The 18,860-nt window shown below is 38.1% G+C and overlaps 3 protein-coding genes across 3 annotated transcripts; all 3 read left to right on the top strand.

Annotated features, from left to right (window-relative positions):
* The first annotated feature begins 176 nt into the window (after positions 1-176).
* On the top strand, positions 177-2,775 carry LOC110763263 (protein CUP-SHAPED COTYLEDON 2-like). Its single transcript, XM_021966012.2, has 3 exons — positions 177-1,019; positions 1,114-1,397; positions 1,968-2,775. The coding sequence occupies exons 1-3, from the start codon at positions 827-829 to the stop codon at positions 2,565-2,567; spliced, it is 1,077 nt and encodes a 358-aa protein (XP_021821704.1). The 5' UTR covers positions 177-826; the 3' UTR covers positions 2,568-2,775.
* Positions 2,776-6,962: 4,187 nt separating this feature from the next.
* LOC110763262 (ARM repeat superfamily protein) lies at positions 6,963-13,601 on the top strand. The gene is made up of 17 exons (XM_021966011.2): positions 6,963-7,117; positions 7,196-7,259; positions 7,498-7,606; positions 7,987-8,049; positions 8,260-8,363; positions 8,520-8,586; positions 8,691-8,762; positions 9,218-9,379; positions 9,825-9,898; positions 10,008-10,102; positions 10,698-10,805; positions 10,922-11,019; positions 11,414-11,551; positions 11,800-11,847; positions 12,375-12,489; positions 12,824-12,924; positions 13,310-13,601. The coding sequence occupies exons 1-17, from the start codon at positions 7,048-7,050 to the stop codon at positions 13,391-13,393; spliced, it is 1,572 nt and encodes a 523-aa protein (XP_021821703.1). The 5' UTR covers positions 6,963-7,047; the 3' UTR covers positions 13,394-13,601.
* A 701-nt stretch (positions 13,602-14,302) lies between these two features.
* Positions 14,303-17,334, top strand: PRPS20 (chloroplast 30S ribosomal protein S20). The gene is made up of 3 exons (XM_021966023.2): positions 14,303-14,537; positions 14,777-14,943; positions 16,888-17,334. Exons 1-3 carry the CDS (start codon positions 14,372-14,374, stop codon positions 17,116-17,118), a joined length of 564 nt encoding a protein of 187 aa, XP_021821715.1. The 5' UTR covers positions 14,303-14,371; the 3' UTR covers positions 17,119-17,334.
* The last annotated feature ends 1,526 nt before the right edge of the window (positions 17,335-18,860 follow it).

The following is an 18,860-nucleotide window of genomic DNA, read 5'->3' as shown; positions in this document are numbered from 1 at the left end:
TGTGTATTTAATTACCATGACCTCTGTATCTATGGGATTATTTATTATATGTACTGTGCTGACAGGGGAGATATGCAACAGCTTTATCGATACATGGTGAAAATAAAAGATTGAAAAAAGAAAAGATTGAAAAAAAATGGAAGTTTTGCGCTTGTTTGTTTCTCTCTCTCAAAACTCAAAAGGGCCCTCTCATAAAACTACTTTCTGTTCCCTCCGTTTCATTTTCTTCACTGACAGAGGAATACCTGCACACTTTCTCACGCACGCACGCATACTCAAAACAGAGTACCCTAGCAGCAGCAGAGCCCACTCCCTCAGACACATACATCACTTTCTCTCTCTCAATCTCTCTCACAATATCTCTCTTTCTCTCTCCCTATAGAGAGAGATAGAAAGAGAGAGAGAAGAGAGAGAGAGGTAATGGATATGATAAGGGCCATGGCAGAGAGTGATCAGAGAGAGAACAGAAGAGGACAGAGCAGAGCAAACACAGAGATTTTTCCAGCCATATCATACCTTACCTTATTATATCGCCTTTTCCCTCTGCCACTCAGATTCATCAACTCCCTATGAAAAGCCCATCTCACACTCTTCCTCCTCCCCCCTTCTCAATTTCTCAACCCAAACCCAAACCCAACCCTTGCATCTACAAAACAAACAAACTCTTCCCCCTCCCACTTCACTCTTTCTTAAACCGACATCAATATTCCTCAACAGCCACTCTCTTTAACAGTTGGACCTGAAATTCTCTTCTGGGTTTTCTCTAGAACAGTTCTTTGGTCTTTCTTCTTTCACTTCAAGCTAGCTTCTTGCTTGTTTTGTTTCCATGGACATCATGAGCTTCAATGGTCATTTTGATCACGGCAGTGACACCCATTTGCCACCAGGATTTCGCTTCCACCCAACTGATGAGGAACTCATCACCTACTATCTCCTCAAGAAGGTCCTTGACAGCAGCTTCACTGGCCGAGCCATTGCTGAAGTCGACCTCAACAAGTGTGAGCCATGGGAGCTCCCAGGTAAATAATTCTCATGTTCATTACAATACTTCCTGTAACTTCAATTAATTACTTAATTGGTTTCTGAATGTTGGGTTTTGATTAATTTTTGCAGATAAGGCAAAGATGGGGGAGAAAGAGTGGTACTTTTTCAGCCTCCGCGACCGGAAATACCCAACTGGGCTCAGAACCAACAGAGCTACCGAAGCTGGGTACTGGAAAGCTACTGGGAAAGACAGAGAGATTTACAGCTCTAAGACTTGTGCTCTTGTTGGGATGAAGAAGACCCTGGTTTTCTACCGTGGCAGAGCTCCAAAGGGTGAGAAAAGCAACTGGGTCATGCATGAGTACCGCCTTGAAGGCAAATTCGCCTACCACTATCTCTCCAGGAGCTCCAAGGTCCTCTCTCTCTCTCTCTCTCTCTCTCTCTCTCTCTCTCTCTCTCTCTCTCTCTCTCATGCACATAGATTAATCTACTGTTTTTCTTTAAAAAAGTTTGGAACTTTAGTGATCTCATGCTACTCTCAACGTGCATTTCCACATGTAAGATTTAGATCTTTAATTAATATAATTTGTAGTTAGGGTTAGGTAAAGTAGTTGATGAAGGTTGTCGGTACACTATATCTCATAACGAAATATCTACTAATGGCCGTTAGATTTAATCTCTTCTATGGTACCTTCATAGCATCAAACACATGCATAACAGAAATGCGTCCTCTCCTTTATACTCTGAAACACATTGCACTTTGGTTATGATAATGCTTCTTCTGAGACCTACATTTCGAATTAATGCATGCATTATTTGTCTGCCACATTACAAATTAAATCAAGTACATCTTCTGTTGCCTATTTATCAAATCCTACATAAAATCTTCTGCTAATCTGCTACTGGCATTACTAATAATTTGCGTTAAAAAGCTGACTTGTTTCACAATGTTCTCTGTTTGGCATTGATTCGAACACGTGCAGGACGAGTGGGTCATTTCCCGGGTTTTTCAGAAGAGCAGCGGGTCGACGACAAACGGACCCGGCTCCAAGAAGACCCGAATGAGCAACGGCTCCACCAGCAGTATCAGTCTCTATCCAGAACCCAGCTCGCCCTCCTCCGTCTCCCTCCCGCCGCTCCTCGACTCTTCCCCATATCAAAATATGAACACCGCCGGCCTAACCGACCGTGACAGCTGCTCTTACGACAGTCCAATCCCGAAGGAGCACGTGTCCTGTTTCTCCACCAACCCCAACAGTGGCTTCAACCTCTCCTCCTCGTGCTACGACTTGGCTCACGCCCAGCCTCCGCCGCCGCCAAGCTTCGGCGGCGTCTCGGCTTTCCCGAGCCTCAGGTCTCTGCAGGAGAATCTCCAGCTGCCCTTTTTCTTCTCCCCAATGTCGGGTCATCAGCCTGTCCACGTCGGCAGTTCCGGCGGTGGCGGCGGCTCCACGATCGACTTGGGTGGCTTAAGCTCCGCCGGCAACTGGCCGCCTCCACCTCCTCACCAGGAGGAGCCCAGGACCGTGGGCCCCACGGAGCTGGATTGCATGTGGACGTACTACAAGACTGAATGCCTTTGAATTTGAGGGTCGTTTAGACTTCGTGGAAAATGACCGGTGAAAGCAATCAGTAATAGGGGGCAGTTTGGGTATTTCAGTGCACGTTTTCAAGTAGTTTCTATTTGTTTTATTTACTGTGTATGATTATGCTGACGACTCTATGACTCTGTGGTGTACCGTGATGATGTTTTTTTAACTTAATTGGAAGGTAAAATTAGTAAGTTGCTTATTTACTGTGGGAAATGCAGGGTAGTGGTGGTATATATTTGTTTTTATGGTAAATTGATTGGGGTAGTAGTGTTGTGACCGGCTGGTGGTCTGATGATCTGATGCACCTGCAGGTGCACCTGCATCATCATCATCATCATCATCATATCAGTGGCTTTTTCTGATACTAATAATGTTGTTTGCTTTGCTTTAAATGGTGTTATGCAATATGCTTTTTCTGATGCTTTAAAGCGACTTTAGACATATTATTTATATACTGTTTGATGTTTCTGATCAATGTGGACCTCGGTGGATTGGGATTTGGTTTCTGCACATCGGGTTTGCCCCCATTTAATATACAGCAGATGTACAGATTTTTAGTGCTTTCCGTTGCATTAGCCAAATTGGTAGATGACAAAGTAAACGTGTACTGAATAAGGGATTACGGGCTATAGTCGTCCATGCACACGTGAGTGACTCCCATCATTACATTGACATATAACATGTTGTGTCATTACATTGACATATAACATGTTCTGTCTGTCTTTCTAACTTACATTGACATGTTGTGTCTGTCTTTCTAACTTTAGACGCTTTGAGTTATTGTCGGTTTTTACGACACATAAAGAGAAATCAAACTCTCTAAATATGAAATGAACTCGAAAAAACACTATCTAAATGATACATTTTTGTGTAGATTGCAGATCTTAAGCTTAAAAATAATATGGAGAACCTGGTATTCAACACCTTACCGACAAGATCATCAGTTAACACAACCATACATCAAGAACATAAACCAATTGCCATGTGTTATATTATATGTTATTGTTATGTGTAGCAATCGGTTCTGCAGGATATGGCTGAGCTGTCACAAACCTTACAATTCATTAATGGTTGGTTGAATTTTGGTGAACATAGATAGCTACCTTTCACGAGTGGAACATACCCTCTATCTCTAGGGTTGAGGGGAACTTGAGGACACTGGTTGGTGCTCTAGAAGAATGGACACATTTAGTACTCTCTGTTACATTTGTGTTCTTTTTAGCTTTATAGCTTAGGTCAGGGACCATCTAAAACCCTAGCCAAACACATTATGCAACCCAGCATATTTAATTTTTCCTCACTGTAAGGACGGCTGCCAAACATCCTTTTTCATTTTCATTTATTTTTTCTGCATGAAAATAAAAGAAAGAAAAAAAATAGAGATATTAAATGGGGGTATGGTAGCTGCTTTGCAGAATTGCTGTCATGACAATGGGGGCTAAATTTGGGTTTGGGTTTCGTTTTCTTAGAGCCATTATTTAAGTTGTGGAAGAAAATGCAGAGAGGTGCAGCAGCAGAAACCTCAGAGACTCAGAGGCTTGAAAAAACAAAAACATGTAACAAAAAATATTGAGTGTATCAAATGCAATCATGCCAGAAGTTGATCTCCTGCCAGGTGGAGGGCAGGCATTGGGGGAGGGCCATGATGAACGGTGATGATGAAGGTGGATGTGGTCAGCAGTTTTGGTACATTAAGGTTGAAATTGGGGTTTTGATGTTGTGTATGTTTGGCTAGGCAATGAGTACCGCGACATATTTGGAAATAGGGTGCCTGGGGGTACGTGGGACCATTTGGGGTTTTGTTCATGGAAATAGGCATAGCACGCGGGGTGCCCTGTTTGGTTTGAGTTTTCAGACTTTCTTGTAATGAATTTTTCTGATGGGGAAGTATGGGTTTGAAGCCAAATGGAAAACAACCAAACAAGAAACAGCCAAACACCAAAAGCTGGGGTTTGGAATTTATGAATGAGAAATGTGGTGTTAGTTCATATATATCCAGGTTTCTCGCGTGCGTATGATTTATTGTACAAAATAATTGAGATTATGTTGATCTACGCCTTAGGGTTTTGGGATGGGGAAAAATCACAGGAAGATTCCTTTCCATCGTGACTTGATTGTGATGTATCAACAAGTTCAGCTCAAGTGGTCAAGTTATATCCTAGAATAGGGTAAGTGTTTGGGGAGCTATATGGAATGTTAGGAAGCCCTAGGGATGACAATTTGAGTTCAAACTATTGGAGAAGACCTTTATAGTCATTACAAATGACATTGCCTTGAGTCTTTTCATTGCCTATGTGTGATTCATAGTCATGATTACGACGAATCCAGCCCAATAAAAGATAAGGGTATTTGCCCTCGTGCATTATAGGATAACATGGAAAGTTTGTAAATTCAAACCCCACGCGAAGTTGGCACTTTGGAAGGAGACTTGGTGTTCTTACGAGGTGATTCATTTTAAAACCCAACAATTTACTCACTGTGTGTTATTTTCTTTTGGGTATAAGGTGCACTTTTGGTTAACAGATTGAGGGAGGATTTAGATATAAAATTGCAGGATGTATACGTATGAAAATGAAATTTGTTGATAAATTACACTACTAGAGTATCTGGTTTTGAGCACAATTATTATTTGTGCTCTTTAATGCAAAATCCACAATTATTCGTGCTTTCTATTGATGGCCACAATACATCCACTTTAAAATAGTCAGTTTCCTATATAGGAGTTTCCATTGTTTATAGGGCACGATTTTACTTTTTCATGTCTTAAACTCAACACTTTTGGGCATGGATATGGCATATATTTGACAACATTGACCGATGCTTTTGATTTGACTTTTGTACATGCATACAAACCATTCATTTGTTCCCAATGCATTTACTTTAAAAAGAAAATATTAGGGTTGCCAAAAACCAACGCGCCACTCTCTCCACCACCTACACACCATTGCCATCTCTTGCATCCCTCCACCAGCCAAATCAACGACACTTCACCTTTCTCTCTCTTCCTCCATCACAGTCACTTCCTCATTCTCTTTCTCCACAGCCTCCAATCTCTCTCTCTCTCTCTCTCTCTCTCTCTCTCTCTCTCTCTCTCTCTCTCAAGTAATGCAAACACAATAAGCTCAATTAGATTTTAAAATTGGGTATAAATGAAAATGATGCAGATACACAATTTGCTCAGTCAAATTAAAACAGTCAACATCTTTCAATAAAGTCAAAGCAAATTTGCTTTGTCTTACAATTGGAACAATGGACAACTCCAAACTTGTTAGGCTTGTCCTACAAAACACAAACTTTTCATTTTCATTCATTTCACAAAGAAAGTATTCGAAAATCCATAAGAATTTATAGCAGCACCCAAGAGAGAGAGAGAGAATGATTCAAATTTTAGATATTTCACCTCTTTCAATTTACAATTGTTCATGGGATTCTCAAAATCGGTCTCCGTCTAATTGTTCTCTCTAAATTTTCTTATTCTTGGTCGTGTTATTTAGTTGCTGCAAGTGCTTTTCACAGTTTGGATGCTGTGGTTGGGGAGGATGGTGGGAAGGATTGGGAAGATAGGAGAAGGTAGGGATCAGTGAAAAATCGAAGGAGGAGAATAAATAAGGCTCATTTTAAGTTTCTAGAGATAGAGTTATGGTCTTGGGGAAAGCAATGGGTGGGGGAGAAGTACAGATGAGGAAGGCAAAAATATATAAAACCTTTCAATGCCACGGTGGAGGAGGAATGTCTTTTTTTTTTTTTGTCTGAACCACGAGGTGGTCCTGGATGGGCCCCAACTATGGATGGCACATTTAAGCCTTAACCACAATCCAGACTAATCCCCACTCACATCGGATCGGGCCGTAAGGGGTAAAGTGCTAGCCAAAGTGGTGACTCCGTACAAGAGCAGATGAGGAATGTCTTTCAATGAAGAAGATGTTTTTTTTTCTCCTAAAATGAGGAGTTGATAAATTGAATAAATTATCATTTTTAAAAGTATATAAAACCTAAATGCACAAAAAGTCTTTCGTGCCTTATGGAAAGCGCAATTAATCATGCTTTTAAACTATAATAATTGTTCTAACTGATATTGAAGTGACAAGAACACAAAGCTCATGCCCAAATTAAAATGGGCACAAACAAATTCAAATAAATTTTAAATGTACACACATTTACTATGTCTGTTGTGTAAAAGACACGTTTAAGTACTTGTTGTGCTAATGATATTGAAAAAGGCATAAACATGCTCTAGCAGAAAGAAAAAAAAAACTTAAAAACGTGAGCCCAACACTCCATTATTAGATGAATACATTTGGGCCCAAAGGCTATGAATTTGGCCCAATCCGTAGTCGGTAGAACACGTGTAAATTTCAGGTTCCATGAAGTCCATTGCTTGCCACGGTCGGTGCCTCTCTTTCTCCTTTCTTTCTCTCTTTCTCAGAGACACACAGAGAGTGCTTCACTGCGACTGCTTGTGCTTTAAGCTATGGAGGAGTTCTCGGTGGACGACCCAACTCAGCTACTACAAGCTGCTTCAGATTTCGCAAATTACCCTGGTTAGTGGTAACCATTTACAATCGCTTTGTATTGCAATTTTTGTCAACCTTTTGAACTGAATATCATTGTGTTTGCAGGTCTTCAGAACGACGCTTCAGCTAAGGAATTTCTGGATCGCTTCCCTCTTCCTGTCATTCTTAAGTAACCCTTATTCTCCAAGTTTTTGCGCTCTATTTCTTTGGATTTCAATCTTGTTGCATTTTCATTTTCAGGTTTTGTTTCTGGGTACATGAACAAGTGTGCATTTATTGTTTTGTTTTGTTTTGTGTGTGTGCGTGTGTGTGCGTAAGTCTGTAACTGTTGTATGATGGAAGCTGTCACCGAAATTGTTCATGAAACTTATAGCTCTTTCTGAGTTGATTATCTTTCTCTATGGCAGTGCTTTACAAACCAAAGCCGATGTATCTGGTCTAGAAAGTACATTGATTGCTGCTTTGGAAAGGGTATTCCAGACAAAATATGGTGCCTCTCTCATACCCCACTATATGGTATGGCTTCATTTCTGTAGCTAACTGATTTCCTGTCACTATTGATTCACGTTCTTGTGAGAAATGAAAGAGGGATTGTCATTAATTTGATTAGGATTCAACTACTCCTTTAATGAAATTTCAAAGCTTTGTCTGCTCTTGCATCAGCTTATTATGATGTATAAGAATGCTTATAGGGGATGCTCTGTTGATGAACATGTTGCTCTGGTTCAATGCAATAAAAGAAATTAAACCATACATGCCTTTTGTTCTACTCTTTTTATTTCTAAAGTCGATTAATCTTCAGAAATAAAGAAGCTTTTTTTGTTTTGTGTTTGTTTTTGCGTATTATATGGCTTCTGGGATCTAGATTCTTAAATTTCTCTTTGCTCTCCCTTCAGCCTTTCATACAAGTTGGCCTGACAGCAGAGTCTCACGAAGTCAAATCTTTAGCGTGTAAAACGGTATTTATAAAAATTTCTTATATAGTCTCTGCTTTATTTTGAGATTGTTGAATGCTATTGTTCCTAATTAGAGAATATTGTTGTTTTCTTTGGCATATTATATACTTGCTGTCCACTTGTTCCTTGTGCCATTTTATTGAAATTTTCGGGGAGTTGAAACTTATCTAAGTACCAGACAATATAATTAATTAATTTAACAACTGTCTTCAGGTTACCTATCTTCTGGAGAATTTGAATGAAGGTGCTGTTTCTGCAGTACGTCTTATAGTTGAGCACAATATATATCCTCTTTTGCTTGATTGCCTCATTAATGGGTAAGGTCTAAATATTAAGTTTATGTTTGATACTTGGTGGTTTTATGATTTGGTAATTATCATCTTTTTTAGGGCAAACTGTTTCTACTTTTTATTTATTTCTTTGCCTTTATCTTTGAATAAACTCATGACAATGTGTCTCTTTCTGGTATGTAGCAATGAAAAAGTTGCAACTCTTTCAACGGATGCAATAGGGAAGATGGCTAGTTCTCCAGCAGGCATGGTACGGTTTTAGCATTTACTCTCTGAGTTTAATCTACTTAAATGTTGTTTTGATGAATACCTGCACCATCATAACGTATCAAATTTCTTGCTGTCATTATGTAGGATGTTGTTTTCCCAGCTAATACCAATGAAGCTACCCATCTTGGAGCTTTAGCAGCCCAGTGTTCACCACTGGTAGGGTGGTTGGAAATTTTGCTATTAATAGTCATATAGTTAATCTTTTATGAAAATTTAGCCCTACTTTTAGTGGAAGAACTGTAAAATAAAAGTAGTTATCAGCTACGCTGGCTTCTGTTCTTTTCCTGTTTAACAACTTTATAGTGATATTTGCCCTAAATTTTGTTGTTGACGTATGCAGCAGAGATATGTCACCAAAGTCGTTGTAACAAGTTGGGATAATTTTTTTATCAGTATATGTGGATGTACTGTTGATACACAGTCACTTAAATTAAAAGTTGTGCATTTATGATCTCTGTACAAACTTCAACAATCTTTTTCCAAAAAAATAATTCCATGATTTTTGATATTAGTCATGTACTCTCTTATTTTAATTTATTTTATGGTATTCTCTTTGCTTATTTTTTCTGCTTGCTTTTAAAAAGTTAAATGTTAATAATTAATGTTTGCAGGGACGGGTCCGGGTTTTGGCTTTGATGGTGAAGCTATTCTCTATCTCCAGTTATGTGGCATCAGCAATTCACAGGTCAAATCTGCTCAGACTTTTTGAGGCAGAAATCAACAACACAAATGATACCCTTGCAACCATGAGCGTTTTGGAGATTATGTATGAGGTTGGCCGTTGATTACCCATTCTCTCTCTCTCTCTTTCTACAAAACTGCCTGTTTTGAAAGCTCTAACTCTTCATCTTAGCTTCTGTGATGCTCCATTTCATGCTATATAATGATTGTGGCTTACTACAAGCTCTGTATTTAAACTCAGCATTCTGATATCCGGAATAACTGAAATACATTAAATATATGGAGATGAAAAAGAGAAGCTCCACAGCTTTGTTCAAGGACTAATGTTTAGGACAAATTGTTGAAGTGTAGTTGCCCTTGATTTGCATGTGATTATTTCCAATTGAAAGATATCTATCTGAAGTTCTCTCATCTTTTCTTTTAGAGTCAATAGAGAATTCCCAAATTTTCTGGTATTGTTTTCCTTTAATAATCTCTTTTCCTTGATTAAATACCTTATATTGAAATGTTCTTGTTATATGTGCTCAATTGATAAAGTTGTCCGAGGTCGAGCATGGTAGAGAGTTTTTGTCAACAAGCACCCTTCTGCAACTGCTTAGTTCTATAATCAGGTGCTTAGTTGAGAGAATATTTTCTTAGTATCAGTTTCATGGTGCATCCTTTAACTGTTTAGGAGCTCTTGTAGACACACAACATGATATCCTCTTATGAGTTTTGTAGCAATAAATCAATGGAATCAGTTTTAAGATCAAGAGCAATGATGATCGGTGGAAGACTTCTGTCCAAGGGGAATTACATGTTTGCTGATGAACTTAGTAAGGCTTGCATTCAACTTCTGCTGTTCCAGATGCTTGTGAAATTTATAATATGAATAATTTCTACTTGCATCATTCCAGAGAATTGAGTTCCTCTTCAAAATATCATAGGACTTTTGTTTTTCCTTTCATCCTGAATATAAGATGCCCTGCAGTCCAGTGCCTTCATTATTTGTGGTGGCTCATTGGTAGCTTGTGTACCAGTTCTTCCAAGACGGACATTGTGCCTACTTTTAGGGCTGCACCGTTGAGGCATGTGCCATCCCATTTTCTGACCTAGGGAGAAGGAAGAAAAAAGTCTTCATTAGTGGGCACCCTTAATTTCTTTTTTATGTTTTGGCCAGCTTGTTTGTTTGAATTTTATCCAAACGACCCAAAGCTGCCTCTAAATTGCTAGTAGCAGTTGACCCCCATTGTCCCTATTAGGTTGGAAAGAGAACACTAGTTTTTCAGGGTATAACATTCTGGGTTGGATAAAAATGATTTTAAAGGGTACATTTTGAGATTTGTTACTTCTGAAAAATATATAATTGCTTTTTCTAAGATTGTAAAATGTGGTCCTTAATTGATTTCGGTACTAATCTTGATTTTGCAGGTGTAAAAACTGTAGTATCAGCCATAGATAGGATACTTAGTTCATCAGAAACTCAAGATGCAGATGAGTGTGAATCTGCTCTTGAAGCACTGGGTCAAATAGGGTCATGTAAGTATGCCCGCAGCTGTTTTAGGCTTGGGAATTGGATTACATAACGTGAAACATTTCTACCTATCCTCATTAAGAAGTCAATATTTATAGCTGTTGTTTTGGAATGATCTTAGCAATTCAAGGGGCGCAATTTCTACTTTCAAGCTCACCACCAGCTGCAAGACATGTTATTTATGCTGCCTTTGATAGGCAAGGACGTGGTAAACAACTGGTGAGTGAATCTAGTCCTTTCACTTTATGTTTTTAATCCCCTTATTTATATGTTCCTTATCATGTTTTATTTTGCCAATAGATTGAGTTAGGAAAGGTTCTCCTCAGTCAACTATCTTAAATCTTACAATGTTTTAGTGGTACTTCATCTGACAACTATCTTAAATCTTACGGATCCCACATCAAGTTTATTTTTTGATTGCATCCACTGACATATTGGGTTTGCCAATAAAATGATGAATTGGCTTATACACATGGGATATGTGATGTTTCCTAATAATTGACTGAACTGTTTCTGTGATGTGTCCAAGTATTCGGTGATGATTAGAAAGATAGTATCTGTTGTACTTTACATTCTCTATTATACTTTAATCGTTCTTTTATGGCAAGGGCAGGCTGCCTTACATGCCCTTGGAAACATCTCTGGAGAAACTCGATCTGAAAACAGCATGATACTGACTAGTGATGCAGAAGAAAGCCTCAGGCGCTTGATTTATGAAACTGCATCTAAGAGCTCAAAGTTGACACCATCTGTGAGCAGTTTTTTCCTCCCTTATTTTTTTACCTCCTAAACATTGTTTCATAAACCTCTAAATTTTTTGCCCTTGGGTGCTGGTCATTTTCATTCCTTTGCATGAATCCAACAATTTTATTTATCAAATCAATTGGAGTTCATAACTTTCATATGGATTCACATTTTTTTTATAAAGCGTCCTTGTCATTCTTCATTAAAGTCTTGAAATGTGGGGAAGTTTTACTCAGTTGTTGATGCAATTGGCAGGGTATTTTCCTATCTGTTCTCAAACAGGATTCAGAAACTCGTTTGGCGGTGAGACTTCTAAAATCACGAATTGTGGATATTTTTAGTGGTGTGACAGTTGTATACTTTTATGAACATGAAAGTAATTGAACGTCTGGAGCTCAATTTAACATGATAGTTTTCTCGCTGTTTTCTCCTGAGCTTTACATAGGTCTTGTTTTTAGATTGTGCTATGTGGCAGTGCCCCTTAATTCTGTTATATTTTTTCATATGGAAATGGAAATATGATATTTAGATAGACTGAATCTTTCATCGTGTTGTGGTGTTTGTTGTTGTAAGTACTAATGACTCTTTGGAACACATTACTTTTTATATTTGGGTCACCTTTGGAAAGGTTCGTCGGTAACCAAAGCATAATTATGTGGAAAAGAACGATGAGCAATGTAAATTTGAAATTGAAAGTTTTGATGATGCTTCATGTGGCGATGTAGAAAGAACGAAAATATAAAATAAGATGATATACAAATTAATATGTTGCTTATATTTGAAATATAATTTATTTTGGTATTTGTGGTGGTTTTTAAATGCATTTTCAGGGTTATAGAATGCTGACCGGGTTGGTGGCTCGCCCATGGTGCCTCATGGAAATTTGCTCGAAGCAAGAGATAATAAATATAGTGACTGATGCAACTACTGAAACCACAAAACTAGGTCTCTTTCATTTTCTTTATATATTCGTTCAATTTATTACCTTGCAATACTACATGAAATTGGCTTCTATTTTTCTAGCAATTAATAACAGAGATTCTTTCCGGTGTCAATGTAAAGGGACTCCTTTCCAACCTTCCCCTGAAATATTATAACTGCATAATACGTTACTTTTCAGTGCTTAATCTAGGTGATGGCACATTTGGCAGACCCTTACCTTAATATGGTTTCATTTGGCTTCTGGTTTTCTTTTGCACTTGGACTAAAGAACTGCTCTCATTTATTATTTTAGGTTCCAAACCTTACCTATTTCATGTCAATGAAAAATATTGTTCAGGTATGGAAGCCAGATATAATTGCTGCAAGGCAATCCAGAAGGCTTTTATCATGTCAAGTAAAGTTAGCAGCGATCCAGCTCTTGCTGGGCTTGCTGAAAAGGTTAGTTCTATTTCTGCAATACAGAACCTTCTTCACTCTTTTCAAAGAGTGGGGGAGGAGGTTTTGGGGGATCCCTGAGCACATCAGGGAATTTTATTCAAATTGTCAGAGACCTAAACAACTTCATGAAAATTTTGTTTGACCATAAAATCGTAGTCGGTAGTACTCAGTTACCTTCACATGTTTCTGTGTGACTTATTGGGTGAGAGTTGCTAACCATTGAAGAGAAATAATAGAATAGAACAGAAAAAAAAAAAAAAAATCTATGATCAACAGAAAAATTAGGTCTTCTTCACTTTTTTCTTTTCTTTTCTCAAACAACCAATTAATTGAAAATGAGGCTCATGTTGTGCATCTTCTGTTGTCCCTTCCTTTTTGTGGGCAGTTGTATGATGCTGTTAGAAAGGGCCCCTACCTTGCTAAAAGGCTTGAAGCTCAGCCTACAGTGGTGACAGATGACAGATTCTAGACGCCGCCAGGCATCAGCAACTGTGTGCAGCCTATGAATTTACTGTTAACACATGTTGCATACAAAAGTTTGTTTAAACTAACTGCGGATACATGTTAAGCTGTGAATTCTCCTGAATGTTAAGCTGTGAATTTAAAGAAGAATTATTACCTGTTCAGAACTGAAACACGTAAAGCTAGAGAGGAATGTGGAATTGTGGAATTCTATATTTGCCAGTTCAAAGAAAGTTGTAGAGTTTCTCAGAGTACAAATTTCCCAGTTAAAGGTAGGGAGGAATATGGATTCGTTGACCAATTCTTTTTCCCTTTTATACAGAAAATATGAGACCCATTAGCGCTCAATCGACTGGTATATTTCTTCCTAATCGAATTCTTCTTCTCCGTAGATGAAAAACCCAAAAAACAAAAAGGGTTAGAAGCTTATTCCTTTACCTCACCATTCATCAAAGATTTGATCACTCAGTACAGCATCCATTAAACATTTAATCCCAAAAGGAATTAAAGAAGACTGTACTCGTCCAATTAAAACAATTTGATGTTTCTTTAAGTAAATGTTTTTCCCTATAGGTAAGTTCGGAGGGTGAATTGAACGCATGATCTCGGGTTTCCAAAAGGAATTAAAGAAGATTGTACTTGTCCAATTAAAACAATTCGATGTTTCGAGTAAATGTTTTTACCTATGGGTATGTTCGGAGGGTGAATCGAACACATGATCTCAGGTGCAGAGATAAAAAATTCTTATAACAACTAAAAATCCATCCCTTTTGAATTTCAATTTGCAAAAATATTTTCTATTAACAATATGAATAACAAAAAAACCAATACAATAATATATTATTTGGCCATCAGGGAGAGAAGAGTAATTCCACCAGCAGGGAGAGAAGGGGAATTTAAAATCCAGTGGATAAAATTCAGAGGAAGAAACACTCTGTATTACAATTTTTGAGGGAGAGAAAGAGAGAGACAGAGAGAGATAGAGATGGCAGCTGCTGTTCATTGCCTATCTTCGTGCTTGGCCCTTCCTTCCAAACTCAGCAACCTTTCCCTCAATGGCCCTTCTACTTCTTCTGCAACTCATTCCACCTCAACCCACTTCACTTCTCTCAGTTTCTCCGCTAGCCTTTCTCACAATTTCTTCTCCAGAGGTAATCAAAACTCTCGCTTTCTTGCAATTATTGCATTCCTCTTTATCTGTCTTCTTCTTCGACACTCACACCACAAAACATGAACAATTAAGCACAATGGGGTGGAAAATTTTGCCATTTCTGGTCTAAAGTTTTGGTTTTTGTGTATCATATCACCCATTTATGAGAAACCAGACAGAGCATAATATTATTTCAAAAGAGAATTTTTTATATGTAGTTTCTTTTTCTTTTGTTTTCAGGGTATTTTTCATTGAGCCCAGTTCAGAGGCCAACTCGTCGTTCTGTAGTCTGTGAGGTTGCCACAACGAAAAAGCCTGATTCTGCTGAAAAGAGAGCTCGGCAGGCTGAGAAAAGGCGCATTTACCACAAATCCCGGAAATCTGAAATCAAAACCCGGATGAAGAAGGTATTTTTCTTTTCGTAACTGATGGGTTTTGCTTCTTTTGGCTTACATTGTCTGCAAATTTAAGTTCATTCTGATTATTTCCGATGAATATGTGACAATGCTATGACTAGTTACTATGAGTTATGAGTGTGATGAATTCATATAATTACTGCCGTTTTACTTATTCAGTGTTAAGAGTTTGGTGTTTACAGGAGACTGCTTTCTTAATCAATGTGTTGTGTATTTTCAGGTCACATAGTAATTTATCCACTGCTTGGTGTATAAATGTAAATAGAATTAAAGAAAAGCCTCATTGTATATTTAGTTGACTTACTTTGTATTACATATGAGCGCACTGCGCTGGTGCTTGTGCATGCCTAAATTCCAATGCCACATTGAACCTTTAATGTTCGGAGATGCTTTCTGAAGTCAGTTGGAGATTTACTTGCTACAACAACATAAAGCATATTCTGTATTTCTGCTATTTTTATGTTTTCTTGGAGTTATGGAGTTTTTAAATCTCGGCCATGTCTGTTAAGTTCTATGAGCTTTTGCTGGGTTTCAAGCATATTAGTGATATCTCTAAAGCAAGCTGTATTTTGTTGTCAGTAATACAATTGAATCTATTTATATTGGAGAAAGAAAATTACGGTTCACTCAAAGATCTTAGCACACTCCTTTCTCCTACAGAATGGCTATCCTGCATGAGTTAATAAATGGGAATAACCTATGCACTTTTCAATACTTTAATATCCCCTGATACATGACTTAGGCCAAACATTTATTTGTGTGTCTATGTGTGCGGGTATGCATATGTTTTAGCACAGTAGTATTCTTAAGTATAGCTTCTACAGCCATGCCATGCCCCAGTGTACAGCTCTTGACTTGTCACCATGTTTGATGCCTTGGTTTCTCATTTGCAAAGAGCGACCATATCGGTGTCTAATCAAGGTTAATGACCAATTTCCACATTGGCCTCTTTACTTGGTTGATTAAATTATACTGGTATTAGTTAAGAGAATTTCTATGGAGAAGAGGATAGTTCATGGATTATACTGGTATATTAACAATATGCTTTTACTTCCTAATCTATATATTTTTCTTTGACAATATCTTTCTAAGTGATTCGAAAGGCAATTTTACCAAAGACAAAGTGTTGGATTGGAATTACGTGTAATGGAAGTCGAGGTAATACCTTTGTCTTGATCTCTATCCTTAGGGGTCAATATATATATATATAGGAATGAAGTTGTGCTGAGAGATCATTTTGCGTATTATTTGGAGCATCATCTTTGGAAAAGAAAAATAAAAGTAATTTCAGAGAAAATTGGACATTAATTAAGGAGAAGTTGTCAGGGTGATAAAAATGTTACCTGTGTGTTTATTTGCTGTAAGGATGATATAAAAAATTGTTCATAGATTGTGTTAGTAGTCATGAACGTGTATAGCTTATCCAGTGGCGTGATGCCTGTTTGATTCAAACAGGTTCTAAAGATGATCTCTGTGTGTGTGTGTGTTGTTTTCCTTCTGTTTTTTATATTCTATTTTCTTTTGGCTCTCATGTGTGTGTGTGTGTGTTGTTTTCCTTCTGTTTGTGTGTGTGTTTGTGTGTTGTTTTCCTTCTGTTTTTTATATTCTATTTTCTTTTGGCTCTCATGTGTTTGCATGCTCAGCTGTACAGAATTTGTATTTATTAATGTTAGAAAGGGCATGCATCTGAATACATGGTTATCCATTTCTCTTAAAAGTGCAACTGAATAGGAACCTTTTTATGTCCTCGTACTTTAGTCATACTTGCCAATTCAATTCATTGTATTTCCACTTTGAAAATAAGTGGAGAAACGAAAAGTTGAAAGACTACTTTAAAGTTTTTACCTGCTAGGAAAGAAATGCATTAGCATTGCAGAAATTCATATTCATCAATTTTGGGCTGCCGATTGTTGTCTCTTGGCTACCTTTTTCTAGGTTTTGGAAGCTTTAGATGTGCTCAAGAAGAAACCAGATGCTACGCCTGAAGAGGTGCTTTCAATTGAGAAGCTCATTGGAGAGGCATACTCCATCATTGACAAAGCAGTGAAAGTGGGAACCTTGCACAGGAATACTGGAGCACGCAGAAAGTCTCGACTGGCCAGAAGAAAGAAGGCTGTAGAAATCCACCACGGCTGGTACACCCCAAATCCTGAAGTTAGTGCTTGATAAAACCCCTTTGTTGGGTTATATATTCTTTTGTTTCCTAGAACTGTGTTCGTAGGTTGTAATTGTATTATTATTCCCATTAACTTTTGTGTTGAAAATGTGGTTGTGCCAAATATAGTCTGTTGACTCTGAGTGAATCACAAAACTCTTGACATGGCACCAGAGCAAAATGCTGGTTATTGAAGAGATGCGCTAGAAAAAGATGGGTTTGGAGAATGTGGTGTGTGGTAATTTTCCTAATGCACGCGTGTATTAACCATGTTATTTATTAGTAGAGGGCAGCCATGTTCTACTTCCTTTGTAGGGTTTAAATGAGACACTCATGTTGATTTCTTATAGTGAGTGAATGAAGGAGAGATATTTGATGTTGGGTTTTAGGATAAAGCATTCTAGTGTCCGCAATTTCGGTTTTTTTTTTTTTTTGTGTGCAACAAGATTTGAACTGTTTGATTTATTCTCATTTCTCACCCATTCCATGCCATTTAAGCTATAACTCATTGGGTATGATGTCCTCACAAAAAGTGACAATGGATATTCCCAAGTAAGTACAGGATGTTTAAACTTGGAAAAGGCAGTTTGCTGTTAGTAGTATAATGGAACATGAAGAAAGTTTTACACGAGAGAGAGCCCAATTTTGAAGTGAACCGTTAGAAAGCAGAGTTGCTCAAATATCCAAAACGCAAAAATGCATTGAATTTCAAACCATGAGATGTGGTGTGGTGGTAGCTCACTTCATTCCTTAACCATGTGGTTGGGGGTTCGATCCCCGCCCATGGGAATGGAGCGCATTTCGTGGCCAGCCGTTTACCTCCTTTGGGAGAGCTCCCGCGGCGAAAGAGATTAGTCACTGTTGTCGGCGGTGGACACCCTTGGATCTCATCCAAAAGAAAAATGCATTGAATTTCGAAGTTGAATCCCCCTAAAATTTAATTAATCAAAGGGTGGAAGAGGCATTTAATTGATGAAATTATACGATTTTTTTATTTTATAAAAGAACGATAATATTTTATTGATAAGATAAACAAAAACAAGTACAAAGCAACTAAGGTGCTGAATATGGATACAACTTCTTCAGTGATCAAACGCAACAATAAGTTGAATTGATCTAGAGAGAATAGGCACAACCCAAAAAATGATTAAAATCCCCGAATCAGCAACTAGAAGCACATGCACTCAAACATGCAATGAAGATTTGTCGTGCAAGGTCAGAAACAACAAATCTGTATTGAAAGCCAAAAAGAAATAACATATCCTAAACAAAAAATGAACCTCATCAAATTCCTAAAGAATTCATGAGAATTATTAGACTAAAACAAACTAAGAAACAAGACCACAACTCCACATCCTCTCGGGCAACCCGAAGAGAGCCATAGTGCCATACCGGCTAAACCCATAGTGACGCACCGGCTAAATTCGAACCCGACGCAACCCGGCATCAGCCCCGCTTTATAGCTCCAAATCCATATCATAGACTAACAACTGGATCCAATGGGCCAAAAGACGATAACTATATCATGAGGACGACAATGTTTCACGACGATTGTTTCTACAACACAGAAAACAAAGAATCCAGAGGTAAAAGGAAGGGAATGAGAGGAGAAGAAAGGGGATGGAGTAGGAACAGTGGTCGCTGACCCCAAAGGGGGCGGCAGCTAGGAAATTTTCTTTGGGTTTTCTCAGAGCAGCGATTAGGTTTTTCTCAATTGTTTGTTTGTTAAATGATACGACTTAAGTAACGACTA

This window comes from Prunus avium, chromosome 4 (assembly GCF_965620075.1).
Source record: "Prunus avium chromosome 4, drPruAviu1.hap1.1, whole genome shotgun sequence".
In the NCBI taxonomy this organism is placed as follows: domain Eukaryota; kingdom Viridiplantae; phylum Streptophyta; class Magnoliopsida; order Rosales; family Rosaceae; genus Prunus; species Prunus avium.
Note: the sequence above shows the minus strand (reverse complement) of the source record. Positions and strands in the feature narration are given on the sequence as shown.

Bases quoted from the DNA above. Each gene is read 5' to 3' on its own strand.
- LOC110763263 (XM_021966012.2), top strand. From the start codon at position 827: ATGGACATCATGAGCTTCAATGGTCATTTTGATCACGGCAGTGACACC. The intron at 1,020-1,113 runs GTAAATAATTCT...TAATTTTTGCAG, and splicing joins TGAGCCATGGGAGCTCCCAG to ATAAGGCAAAGATGGGGGAG. The intron at 1,398-1,967 runs GTCCTCTCTCTC...GAACACGTGCAG, and splicing joins ATCTCTCCAGGAGCTCCAAG to GACGAGTGGGTCATTTCCCG.
- LOC110763262 (XM_021966011.2), top strand. From the start codon at position 7,048: ATGGAGGAGTTCTCGGTGGACGACCCAACTCAGCTACTACAAGCTGCT. The intron at 11,020-11,413 runs GTGAGTGAATCT...TGGCAAGGGCAG, and splicing joins AAGGACGTGGTAAACAACTG to GCTGCCTTACATGCCCTTGG. The intron at 11,552-11,799 runs GTGAGCAGTTTT...TGCAATTGGCAG, and splicing joins GCTCAAAGTTGACACCATCT to GGTATTTTCCTATCTGTTCT.
- PRPS20 (XM_021966023.2), top strand. From the start codon at position 14,372: ATGGCAGCTGCTGTTCATTGCCTATCTTCGTGCTTGGCCCTTCCTTCC. The intron at 14,538-14,776 runs GTAATCAAAACT...TTTTGTTTTCAG, and splicing joins TCACAATTTCTTCTCCAGAG to GGTATTTTTCATTGAGCCCA. The intron at 14,944-16,887 runs GTATTTTTCTTT...ACCTTTTTCTAG, and splicing joins TCAAAACCCGGATGAAGAAG to GTTTTGGAAGCTTTAGATGT.